Source organism: Agelaius phoeniceus, chromosome 20, assembly GCF_051311805.1.
Source record: "Agelaius phoeniceus isolate bAgePho1 chromosome 20, bAgePho1.hap1, whole genome shotgun sequence".
NCBI lineage: Eukaryota > Metazoa > Chordata > Aves > Passeriformes > Icteridae > Agelaius > Agelaius phoeniceus.
The window spans coordinates 836,104-848,707 of record NC_135284.1 but is presented as its reverse complement, the minus strand read 5'-3'; the positions used below and the strand labels follow the sequence as shown (position 1 = coordinate 848,707).

The 12,604-nt window shown below is 47.1% G+C and overlaps 1 protein-coding gene across 3 annotated transcripts in view; it reads right to left on the bottom strand.

The window, feature by feature from the left end:
- The window catches only part of NF1 (neurofibromin 1), a 76,461-nt gene that overhangs the window by 6,196 nt on the left and 57,661 nt on the right, over nucleotides 1-12,604 (bottom strand). For 2 of the 3 annotated variants that reach the window (XM_054646737.2, XM_054646738.2), the window contains 16 exons: nucleotides 12,244-12,523; nucleotides 10,940-11,154; nucleotides 9,971-10,032; nucleotides 9,729-9,843; nucleotides 8,797-8,898; nucleotides 7,790-7,930; nucleotides 7,320-7,446; nucleotides 6,635-6,766; nucleotides 5,957-6,092; nucleotides 5,039-5,196; nucleotides 4,067-4,189; nucleotides 3,259-3,386; nucleotides 2,703-2,803; nucleotides 2,097-2,239; nucleotides 1,941-1,987; nucleotides 1,109-1,325 (listed from right to left, as the gene is read on the bottom strand). In XM_054646737.2, coding sequence (XP_054502712.1) covers nucleotides 1,109-1,325; nucleotides 1,941-1,987; nucleotides 2,097-2,239; nucleotides 2,703-2,803; nucleotides 3,259-3,386; nucleotides 4,067-4,189; nucleotides 5,039-5,196; nucleotides 5,957-6,092; nucleotides 6,635-6,766; nucleotides 7,320-7,446; nucleotides 7,790-7,930; nucleotides 8,797-8,898; nucleotides 9,729-9,843; nucleotides 9,971-10,032; nucleotides 10,940-11,154; nucleotides 12,244-12,523 — 2,227 coding nt within the window. The remainder of the gene's footprint in view (nucleotides 1-1,108; nucleotides 1,326-1,940; nucleotides 1,988-2,096; nucleotides 2,240-2,702; nucleotides 2,804-3,258; nucleotides 3,387-4,066; nucleotides 4,190-5,038; nucleotides 5,197-5,956; nucleotides 6,093-6,634; nucleotides 6,767-7,319; nucleotides 7,447-7,789; nucleotides 7,931-8,796; nucleotides 8,899-9,728; nucleotides 9,844-9,970; nucleotides 10,033-10,939; nucleotides 11,155-12,243; nucleotides 12,524-12,604) is intronic. The other variant, XM_077188759.1, reaches the window with a different exon arrangement.

Below are 12,604 nucleotides of genomic sequence, written 5' to 3'. Positions count from 1 at the left end.
AAATATGATGAAAGAAGAGAGTACCTGGATGAGGCAGCTGCATGAAAACTGCAGACTTAGAGCAAGGCAGAGAAGCTTCACAGACACAGAATGAAAGAAATAAACGTAAGTGAATAATGTCCATGAGACTGGGAAGTGGAGGGAGAGGAACAGAGATGGTGACAGACAAAACATTTATAAACAATGATCCTGCATAGTTGTTTCCAGATGCAAGAAATGAATTTTTCATGTATCTGCAACTTAGTATTTGTAGCCATATTAAAAAAACTCACTTGGCTGAAAATGTTTCTTTTAACTGAGTGCTGCTGAACACGTGGCCTTCGCACTGGTGTTTTAAATTTAATTTCCAAGCAAACAGTGCTCAGAGAGCCAGCAGTGTGTTGGTTCAGACTCACTCTTAACCTGAACGAGTTCCCTAGTTCCCAACTCTGTTTGTGGAGACTCTTAACCAGCCTTTGACAAAAGCCATCTGTTTGCACAGCACTTGGAAGGAATGTTTGACGAGTTGGATTAATTCCTTCCTCTCAGCTTGTAAAGGAAGAGGGAATGGAAAGTGGGGCAGAAGGAAGGAGGACATTTACAGAGCAAAATGCTTCTTTCCCTTGCAGAGAGCCCAATCCTGCACCATCACCTCATCCTTGGAAAGGAACTGCTGGAGCTGCCACCGATGCTGTGTTCCAAATGGAAAGATTCTGCCCAGAATGTCCTTCCACACTGACTGCAAGGTGTGTTCCCAAAGAAACCCCTGTTCCCAAATAATTCCAACAGCCTTGCCTTACTCCTGCTGCCCCTCTGAACCCTGAACAAACTATCCCAGTGCCTGTGAGCCAGGGATCCCCTGCAGGGCACATGGTCCAATATAGGTGCTGCTGTTCTGCTGCCCTTAATTCTCTTCCCTTCACATGGAGTGACCTGGGAGACAATTTTTGTGCTGGATAAAATCCAGGATCTGAATCACAGGGTAACAGCTCAGGAACAATTTAATATTAGTTTGACTCCACAATGCACCAATGTTTGACACATAAACACATCCTAAGAGCCAACAAGGCTCCTAAAGCAGGAAATTCCCCATTTCCCCCACCCAGATGGAGCCAGAACAGGCACTGACCTGGGGAGTGCTGGGAAGTGGCAAGTGAGGTCATGGAGTTGGAGAGGTTGAGGTTTGCAGTGATGCTGAGCTGGCTCTGCACTGCTGGAGGGTATGGAGAGGTGGGGGTCAGGAGAGATTCTTCACTGGCTTCCTCATCAATTCCAGGCAAATATGTGTCAATCAAGGCATCCAGGAACTTCACTATGAGCTCAGCATAGTCTGGGATTTGGGTTTGCTGTGGGAGATGGGGGGAAAAAAGATTGTTCTTTCCTTTGTCAGTTTGAGCTTTGCTCCAGAGCTCACTCTCAAGTCCCTCTGTTTTGCCTGCAAATTTTCAAGAGCATTTGATGTATCTGTAAAAACTCATTTGTGGCCTTGTCCAGACCAATCTAAATGTACACACTGCAGACCAGGTGTCAGTGTGATCTCAGTGTGTGGGAGCAGGGCAGGAAAAGGGGCTGCAGAGCCCCTGGCCCAGCCCCACACCTGGGCCACCTCCCTTGGGATGGCTGGACACATGGGCAGTGCTCCACTGGCTCTGCTCCAACACAAAATTCAGCCTCTTGGAATCATCACTCTTAGCAAATTAACCCCAAGCCTGTCAGATACATGTAATGAACTGACCTGGGAGCAGGGAAAGCTGCACTCACACACCCTGGCTGCTTTTACCCCACTTTGGTAACTTATCCATCACAGCACCTGCTGCAGGCCCAGGGCTGGTTTTAGCCCTGCAGGTGCCCCTGATGCTCTCTGCTCACTCATATGAGAAGGATGCTCCTTATGAGCATCTTGGCTGCAGCACCAACGTGCCCAGAAAGGCCAAACAGCCCAGACCCCACAGAGCTCTTACCTTGGAGAAGGGGCCAGCAAACCTCCACAGCCCATTAAATCCAAAACCTGCAACAACAAATGGAACACCACCATGAAAGCCCAGCTCTCCCCTGACAGAAAGCAGAGAGTGCTCCCAGTACAACACTTTTTTTTTAAAAAAAGGAAAAATATTTACTCTGTAGATAGGATGTTTGGTATTGGGGTGGAGACTCCTCATGGTAGACAACACTCTGCACAATCCCATGAATTGGATTCAACAAGTTTGGGTCCTGGCACAGCGATAAAAGGGTATTGATCTTGGAATCCAATAAATTATGCCTGAAGAAAGGAAAAGTGGCTTAGTTTTTGTTCGTTAAATAAAATAAACCTGCAGTTCAGTTCGCAACTGACTTTAGCCACCAGCAGTTCAGGTGGGATTTTTGCCCCAGCAGTGATTTCAGAACACAATTCCCAACTCTGTTCCTTGAGGACTCCAATGATGTGCCCAGGTCAGTTTGTGAACACCTGCTCACCTTAACTTCTGACAGCTGGGTTTCCTCTACACATATTCACTCCAGCCAAACTACAGCAGGTGTTTAAAGAAACACCCAAAGAGCACCTGCACTAGGCTTTAAATCAGATTTAAAACACCTGGGGCACAAATTAAAATCAATCAGCATGGACAGACTGCAGCCTGTAACTTCCACACAAGCCAGTGCCTTGTATATGCTTGTCCTGGACCAGAGACCTCTGAAGAAGAGCCAGGTACAGAGTTACTGTAAGCAGAACTTCGGGTACTCACACAACAGGAAAGACCTTTGGGAAGACAACGCTGGCCTCTGCTAAGTACTCGTAGAGGATGCGCTGGTCGAACTCGTCCGTGGTGTACTTCACCAGCGTGGCCTGCCAGGGAAGGAGCTGTTAGTGCACCTGTGTCCTTACAGCCTTTGCTTAAAGGCTTTCACATTTCTGACTGCCAGAAAGCAGTGCTAGAAAAGATTGATTTATGTCTCCGTTGAGAAGCAACAGAACCAGCTGGCAACAATTTGTCTTTTGCCAATAAATGTATCTCATCAGTTTTTTACACGACTGAGGACTGAGGGTAGCTGGAGTGGGAACTGCAGTGGAACAGCTGCAGAAAAAGCTATCAGACTGCACCTCTTACTGCTTTTAAACTGAATCATCCTGGGATTCCCATAGTGCTCATTTCCTTTAAACTATAATGTATTAATAACCTTTTGTTATACAAAATAGTTTGTCATAGACTCAGCCAGGAAAAACTCCAAGGAACATGTTTGTTTTGCTGGGAGTTAAAAGGACATCAGAAAATAGCAGACAACACACAGAAGAAAGCTTACAAGAACTGTAAGCAGCAGAGCTTGAATTTTTGGGTCAGTCAGAACTTCTTCATCCAGGAGGACGTTTGACTCGGAAACGGAAACTTTCCGGAGGTGCGGGTGCTGCTGTGGTGATATTCTCTGGGTTTCTGCCAGACAAAAAAGAGCAACTCATCCAGAGCAAAATAACCCAAAGCAAGACAGAATCAGGTTCTGCACACCAGAGTCAGTCATGTGCCAACCTCAGAGCTCACCGGCCTCGTCACAAAGGTCAAAGCAACGACTGCACTGGAGTGCAGCAGCACTGCACCACTACATGGGATGTGTTATCAGATGGCAAACAAGAACCCCAATTTCCTCTTCAGTGAAATACAGGCCCAGGGGTGTAAGTACCAAATTTAGGGTCAGGCAGATACAAGAGAAGAACCCTGGTCTTGCATTGCAATTGGGGGTGAGGGCACAGGAAGCAGATGGGGGAGAAGATGAAGAGAGGCATTCCAGGCATCAGCTCACATTCCATCTCCTGCAGGAATTTGCAGCTGGGGCTGATTAACTTATAGAAGGCCAAATGCTATTCATTTCTTTGCACTCTTATATGCAGTCCTTTAGAGCTGCCCCTGATTCTGCACCTGTAAACTGAGCAGCTCCAGTGCAGCTGCCAGAGATATGAAGGCTGCACCCTGCAGAAGCCATTGCTAAGAAAGGTGCTTCTCCCTTACCTTGGAGCAACCTTGGTAAGTAAACACTGAATTTAGAAATAGTCCTTTGTATAGATATACAAAGTGTTTACAATTAGTATTGTTCTTAAAATGTTAGTCCTGTGTCTCACCCATTTCATAATCATTTTCGGCTACTCTCCTCATTTTGGGAGGCGTTGTGATTCCAGATTCCATGTCTTGCCTTTTAGGAGCCTTTGTGTCCGATATCAAATGGTCAAAACTTTTCCTTGTACCTAAAAACAATTTATCAAGCAATTAAAAACATTAAACCTAAATCCATATTCTAACTTTTTCTGATTTTCTGGCCAAGCTACTCCCCTATCTACCATGTGTTGACAGGAATCTGTGGACCTTTTCACCATTTTCAGGGATGGGACAGAAAATACAATCACACCATGCCGCTCTCCATCACAGCTTCCAGAGTGCTTCACAATACACAGGAGGGAGCATGCAATTAGTCAGGGGGGCATGCCATGGACTCCTGGCCCCCACACAGAATACACATGCCAGGACTTGGTTACTGAAAAGGAAGCAGGAAAGGGCTGGAATGGAGGAAATGCCCCTGTTCTTCCACCTGTGTAATGCCAAAGGGCTTCCACAAGTTCTGCAAAGCAACTCAGCTTGTTCCTCTGATATATGAGTTTGTTGTAAACATGATGCACTGAGAAGCCATGAGTACAAATCAGATTGTTTACACACATCTACCATGTTCTGGGACCATCTCCTGCAGCCCCAACCAGAGCACTCGATGGAGCAGCTAAAAATCCACCTCCTGGTTTGCTGGAAAGGGCTGGGAGCACAAAACTGGCACCTGGCACCTTCAGGATCTGGAATATCTTGTTTTCTCCACTTCAACATGCACATCTTGAGCATCGCTCTTGCTCCCCCCCATCATGGCCCAAAGAACTGAGTCCTCTTTAACTGTCCAGTGCCCTGAAATTTGCATTTTGCAGAAACTGCATTTATTCCTCTCAATCAGGAATAAGCCCTTAAAGCCAGAACTAATACAAGAACATTTTTCCTCCAGTAACGCTTCCCAGGGTATTCTGTAGACAGATCAATAAATGAGTTATGTTAATAACCTAGAAGCTTTTTAGTGTTGGCTTGTGAAGGCTGCCCCATGTCCAAGCTCATGGATTTCCGGGTGCGAGGGCTGATCTGTCCCACTGTTGGGTAACTGGCAGCCAGGTGTCTGTCTGACCCCTTGGGGGATGACCAGGGCTGGTGTTCCTTTAGTGTCCTGAAAGTGCAGAGAAATTCAATTAAGAAAATCTTAAAACTATGCTATTTAGGCAGAGGTTGTTCAAGCAGCCCAACTATCCTTTCTTAAACCCATCTTTGCTACCCAGTTAATTTCCCCAAAACACATAATAACAAATAGCAATTACTTTGCTTGCAAAGATGTCTGAGCTACTGAAAACAAACAATCTGATGTGAATGTGATGCTGAAGGGATAAAAAATAAAGCCATGAAAAGAACACAAGCAAATCAGCCTATGGGGTAAGATGAAATATATTTTGTAATCAGCCACTCCAATCTCAGTGCTAAAAAGAGAGATCATGAGTGAAGTGCTCCCTGTTGAGGACACAGGCTCTCCTTGGCACTTCCAGTTGATTTCCTGGCTGATCTCTCTGGCTGCACACAGGCTGTAACAAGGTGTCAGGGTTTCCCAGTGGCACAGACAGCTCCATGCCCTGGAGCTCTTAAAAGGACAAACAAAATGTTCCTCTAAAGTATAAATGAGATTAAATCAGATCTTGTAGAAAGATTTTAGCAAAAGGTTTAATAGCCTCCAGAGCAGTTAAGCTCTGGAAATTAATCTGTACAGATTGCACATCCAAATTTCTGTGACTCCTGACCCCAGTGTAAGGAGGAGGAGCCCCCTTGCTGAGGAGCCCCCACAGCCCACGGACTCAGCGCTATCAGTGGGGCTCAGCTCACTCACTAAAGGAACCAGGCTTTGCAATGTGGGCAGCTGATCTAAAAGTGAGACAACCAACCTATAGCTAGTGTCACTGTGATGGATGGGGTACGTATCCATGGGAACATTCTCCATTGAAACGTCTGTCAGCAAGAGAGACTTCCTGTGCTTGAGGCTGCAGCGGCTCCGCACCTCCTCCGACACCGTCAGCAGGGCTGCGAACACAGGCAGGGCAGGGCAGGGCAAGGGGAGTTTCAGAGCAGAACACACTGAACTGTGAAACAACATTCCAGCCTCTGCATCTCTTACAGGCATCAGTGTACATTTACACCAGCACCACTGAGCTGAAGTTACACCTTAGGGAGTGTACAGATTAAAAGCAGATCATTTAACAAGAATTCTGTTTCCCATCCAGTTACAATGACACGATTTACAAATTTGCCCTCACATGGTCACAATTTCTATGTCCAGACCACTGGAAACTTGAAGGCTGTCAGGCATACACTGGATTATTTACACCAAGAACCCTCCAGCCTCCCTGAAGAAGTCCCAAAACTCCAGAGGACGTGCTGTGCTGGCAAAGCCCTCAGACCCAAAAAGCCTTCCCAAAGCCTTCCCACCTTGACCACACTCCTGTCCACCAGTTCCAAGTTTTCTTTGTGCTGGTACAATTTTAACAAGCTGAACCTGAAGGAATTCCACAATAATCCAGTCCTTTTCAGCCAGCTCAGACTGGAAAGGAGGTTTGGTTCATTACCTGCCAGGTAAGCCACGCTCTGGGTGTTCACCTCGAACTTGTCACAGTTCCTGTGTTTGTTAACCAGAGCAAGGAGTGTGTGCAAAATCCTCACTGTTCTTGCTACAGTGGTAGGGGAAGGATGCCTGTACCCTAAGAAACAAAAGATTGTATTTAACTTCTGAATCCATATTTATGAAACACTAATATCTTGAAAGCATTTATAAATATTTTCCAGCACATTCTCAGACATTCCATCTCAAGGGTAAGAGAGCACAGTGCTACTAGAAATGGCACATTTAAGACTAATTCTTTCTACCCCTCCCCTCAAAACTGCATAATTTCAAATGTCTGTGCATACATTATATCTGTTATCTCACAAATCAGTCTTCTAAAAAACCCAGTGAGCCTGAGCACAGGCAAACAGGGAGAGACATTCTTGGAGGAAGAAGTAAAAGACTGCAGCAAATGAAGCTCTGCACCCTATGACAGTTCAGAACTTTCAGCAGCAGCACTAAAGACCTTCACAGGAGATGTATAAAGTAAAACTGGTGAAGTCCTTTAATCCAAGAGTGTTTAATTCTGTACCTACTCTGCAACCCAAGTTACTCAAAATCCATCACCCAACGTGGCCCCTTTACCTCTTGACTTGTTTTTATTCCTGAAGCAAGAGCCATCTCAAACAAAGAGCAGTATGCACTCTTACCTTTCAGGAGATGTCCCACTAGTGCAAAGTTAAAGTTGGAGTTGAAATTTAGCCCAACAAAATGATCCATCTGCTTGCAGTGCCATTCGAGTGGTCTCCTGATCTCCATGAACACTTCTTCTGGGCTCTGACCCACAAAAACAAAATACAAGAGCACCTCAGCTGAAGTCACTCAGGACACATCGAGTTTGTTGGGTTTTTTGTTTAAGTGACAGAACAGTTCTTTCAGAGGCTACAGGAAAATATCAAACACTTTCTCACAGATCACATCTGGACATTTCTGTTCCAGTTTCCAACAGAGTAATGACAACTTCTCTCCACATCTTTATCTGTGGATATCACCCTAGTGAAACAATTTCTAATGCAAATTCAGGTTTAGTTGCTTAGCAAGTGTTCACAAGGACAAGGCTGGGGTTTTCCCCTTTTCTCTCAGCCCTGACTGCTGCCAGGAGCTCAGGCTGAGGGCTCACCTTGTCGTTGAACACGCGCAGGCTGTCCAGGGTGTGCAGGTTCTGCTCCAGCAGGGCTGTCCCTGCCGAGTACAGGTTCACCTCATCCAGCTGCAGCACAGCCATGGCCACCCAGAACAGAGCCTTGTGCATAGGGGAGTCCTGCAGGGAGAGAAAGAGCCACCACTGCCCCTGAGAGTCAGGTCCTGCAGGTCAAGGAACAACCAGGATGGAGGGGAGGGTTTGGTCCCCTTGGAGCAGGTTTTGTCCTCAGCCACATCCATTCCAAGGATGCTCACATGGACCTGTTAATGCACTTCACAGGTGAAGAGTAGAAAGGAAATGAATTTCAAGCCTTGTTTGCACCTCCCAAGCCATTCCTGCTCACCTCCATCCCTTCCTTGATGGATGGAGGTCAGACCAACACTGCCCTGTACCAGCCTGACCAGAAATGGCTCTGTGGTTCTCCATCTGGACATGGGCTGCAGCTCTGCACAGCACTGGCCAAGCACTTCCTCCTCAACATCAGACCCACACACAGGAGGAACTGGCACTGAGCACACCCTGGGTCCCTTGAGCAGAGCTGTTTTCTTGCCTTGCAGAGCAAGTTTTACTCAGCACCAGGAGCTGTTTGTCCCTGCTGTGCCCCTGGTGTGCTCTGAGGCAGGAGCCTGGCAGTGACCCTGGCTGGCTGAAGGAGCCATTCCCCTGGCATGCAGGGCAGCAGCACACACAGCTGGAGCTGCACTGGAGCCTTGTGGGGGGAACGGGCACAGCCTGGGCACAGCCTTTGCCCAGCTGCCAGGGCCTGGCTCTGGGAAGCAGAACAGAACATTCCCAGCATTTCTCAAGCCTTTGCACTGGTCCCACAATCTGCCACACTTCCCATATGTGCTCCTTCCATGCATGAATCACAGTGAAGTGTGAACTTCAGAAACCCCAACATTTAACTTGTATTTCTGAGATCATACCCATAATCACAATTTACAAAATACATTCTCTGTTTATTCAGAAAGGCAGTGATTTACCTTGTTAAGAAGAGGCTGCAGCTTGGTGAGGGCTATAACTGTGGCTTCTATTAGAACTTGGCTATTATAATTATCAGGGCCTTTTAAGCAGCTCTCAAGTCCCTGTTTGAAAAAAGAGAGTAATTAAAAATACAACCATAATTACATTTTGCTTTGTAAAAAGAAGATCAAAGATCTGCACAATAACTGTTTTTCTCAATTACTTACAAAGCCTGAGTTCATTTTAAACCAACTCTCAAGAACTTTTCCAAATGGAGATTTAGACAGCAGAAATAAATGTATGACTGCACAATGTACCCTAACAGTCAGGATGCAGGAGGTCTTAAGAGCTGTAGAAAAGCTCGTTTATAATTTAGACACTATTCAATTAAAGTTTGTGTGTGTAAAACTCTAATGAAATGCTTAAAGGACACATATTTAGTACATTGTTCACCTGCTGTGGAACACAGCCTGCTTTAGAATGATGGAACATCAGTGTCAGGCCAGGCACCTGCTTTAAAGTTTTCTGATATAAATCAGCTCTTTACTATATTTACCAACTACACATGAGGCCATTCACTTCCTTTAAGAAAAAGGAAGCTATGCATCATGTGCATGCTGGTAAATGCCTTGACAGAAAATTTCTCCTTTATTCAAATACAGACTGCTGGATCTACCTGTGTCAGGAGTTTTAAACTCAATACTGAGACCTACTGATACTCTAGAAATCACAGCAGTGATGGAACTCATTCAGTTTAAATTCAGAAGCCACCAAATCCATTTTAATTCAGAAGCCTGGCCTACAGAAAGTGTATTTCCAATCAGTTCTATACAAGAATATGCTAGAAAAAACATTTATCCTAAAATTATGCCAAGTTCTATATTTGATGGGAAAATAATGCTAAAAATAGCTACTTTATGAGTCACAAAGGAAAAGAGACAGACCCATATACCTTGCTGAGAATTCGGATTATTTGTTTTATTTGTCCATGGGACACTCGTTTACTTATACAGCCAAAGACAACCAGTGCTCTTGGCTGCAGGGAGGGGTTGTACTGGAATGCAAACCTGTCAAGAAACAGAGCACACTGCATTAAACAACATGTATACAACTAAATATATATAACAAAAAGATGAGAACTCTGGGTGTACTGCACAGGCAGGGAGGGCTCAGGGTTTGAAGTCTATGACTTACTTTTGAGCTAGTTCAGTCCACTGGTCCAGCCACTTGCACGTTGGAATATCCCTCATACAGGCCTAAAGGCAATGAGACCATTTGAATACATGCAACGTGGAGAAAATGTATTTGTACAACTGGGAATGTGCAGAAGTTTGGCTCTCAGAAATCAGCTGCTAACTGTCAGCAGGGAGGAGGGCACATCCCCTGCCCCTGCTGCCTGTCCCTCAGGGCTCACCCCTGTCCCTCAGGGCTCACCCCCTGTCCCCACATCCCCACACACCTCCATGATCTCCAGCAGGCCCTGTCCCTCAGGGCTCACCCCCTGTCCCCACACCATGATCTCCAGCAGGGCCTGGCCCTCAGGGCTCACCCCCTGTCCCTCAGGGCTCACCCCTGGCCCCACACACCTCCATGATCTCCAGCAGGCCCTGTCCCCACACCATGATCTCCAGCAGGCCCTGTCCCTCAGGGCTCACCCCCTGGCCCTCAGGGCTCACCCCTGGCCCCACACACCTCCATGATCTCCAGCAGGCCCTGTCCCTCAGGGCTCACCCCTGGCCCTCAGGGCTCACCCCTGTTCCCTCAGGGCTCACCCCTGTTCCCTCAGGGCTCACCCCTGTTCCCTCAGGGCTCACCCCTGTTCCCTCAGGGCTCACCCCCGTCCCTCAGGGCTCACCCCTGGCCCTCAGGGCTCACCCCTGTTCCCTCAGGGCTCACCCCTGTTCCCTCAGGGCTCACCCCCTGGCCCTCAGGGCTCACCCCCGTCCCTCAGGGCTCACTCCTGTTCCCTCAGGGCTCACTCCTGTTCCCTCAGGGCTCACCCCCTGGCCCTCAGGGCTCACCCCTGTTCCCTCAGGGCTCACCCCCTGGCCCTCAGGGCTCACCCCCTGGCCCTCAGGGCTCACCCCCGTCCCTCAGGGCTCACTCCTGTTCCCTCAGGGCTCACCCCCTGGCCCTCAGGGCTCACCCCCTGGCCCCACACACCTCCATGATCTCCAGCAGGGCCTCGGTGACCGTCTCCAGCGAGGTGAGGGCGAAGGTCTCGCGCTCGTAGGAGCCGGGCGAGAAGGAGCGGTCGCGGTAGCTGGAGCGGAACGCGATCACCGCCGCCGACTTCACTTTGCTGATCCCAAACAGCAAATAAAACTTGGGCAGGGAGAACTCAGTCAAGCTCAGCCTTAAAACTTGCTTGGTCTCCTCTGTTGAATAAGGTTGAACATATTAGACTGACTCCAGGGACATTCAAATGCACATTTCCCCTCAGGGACACCACAGCCGAGGTCCCTGTGCCCACTCCAGCACCGCTCCCTTTGCCGCTGGCCCGAGTCAGGCACAGCAGCTCTGCTCTCCTGCCCTGACTGCTGAGACCAGGCACGAGGACTGGATTCCAGAGACTCTACAGAGGAACTTGTGTAAAGATGTGGCTCCGTGTGTTCTCCTCACAGCGATTCAGAAAATGGAAACCCAGAGTGTTCCTGCTCTGAAAGAACTGGAAGTTCAAACTGCAGCAGACTCTGCTTTTGGCTCTGCACTCACATGAAGAAAGGCACTTAAAGCAGAAGAAAATGATGGCCCTGCTCTGGCACTATCTTTACAGTTCTGACCTTTCAGTTGATTTCAGTGCACTTCAAACCCACTGTGTGAGCAGGAGGCTCAGCACCCCGTGCATCAGAGCACAGACACACAGACACCTCTGTGTGTGTGCAGCACACCCACTCTCCCTGCTGATATATACAGACATAAAATGAGAGACTTAAAAAAAAGACAAGATCATATAAACTTTGAATTTTTCTTCTGCACAAAATTCAGCCTGGTTTCACATTGTGCTTCTGGGCTAAGAAGTGCCAAACTGCCAGTATCAATTATTTTAGGACTGCTAAAATACAGCAGTAGATAAAATACCTGTTTTAATACTGTAAGTTACAATTCCCTTATGTAATTGGTATTTTTGTTACCATGTTATGCAACCCTTCACAAGATGTACATGAGCCAGTTTTAGCACAGATGTATTTTCTCCTTTGCCTTGCCAGAAAATCACTGGTACTTTCTTCTCTTTTTCTAAAACCCATTATACAAACAATTTACATTATGCACCAGCTCTAAGTAAGATATTTTTTAATTCCATACTCATTTCTTGTTGATCATATCCTCATTCTGATTTGTATTCATGCTGAACTACAACCCACTTTTTTCAAACTCTCAGAATAGTTTGCAGAGAAAGACAACTCAAATATTTGTTAAACAAATTAAGGAGCAATCAGCTTCATTGAAAATCCAAAAAAGCTCACCACTGAAGTGAAGCTGTGAGCAAGTGCAAAGAGAGTGAATGATGTTGATGACGAGCCCATGAGTGGAAGCTCTGAGGGACAGGGGCCCCGTGGCCACCAGCAGCGTCACCACGTGGAAGAGGTAGGGCAGATGTGCAGCCACGTCCAGGGAGTTGTTGAAGGAGAGCATGAGCATGTACCGAGCCAGAATGGCAATGTCATCCCACATCAGGTGCTGCTCCAGCGTGGGTGTGGGGGACAGACAGGTCTTGTCAATGATTTTACACATCCTCCCAATCACCTGAAAAGAGAGCAACCATTTTGTTCTACTCAAACAGGGAGCACAGCTTAGAATTCAATAAAAACGATCAACACTCCACTG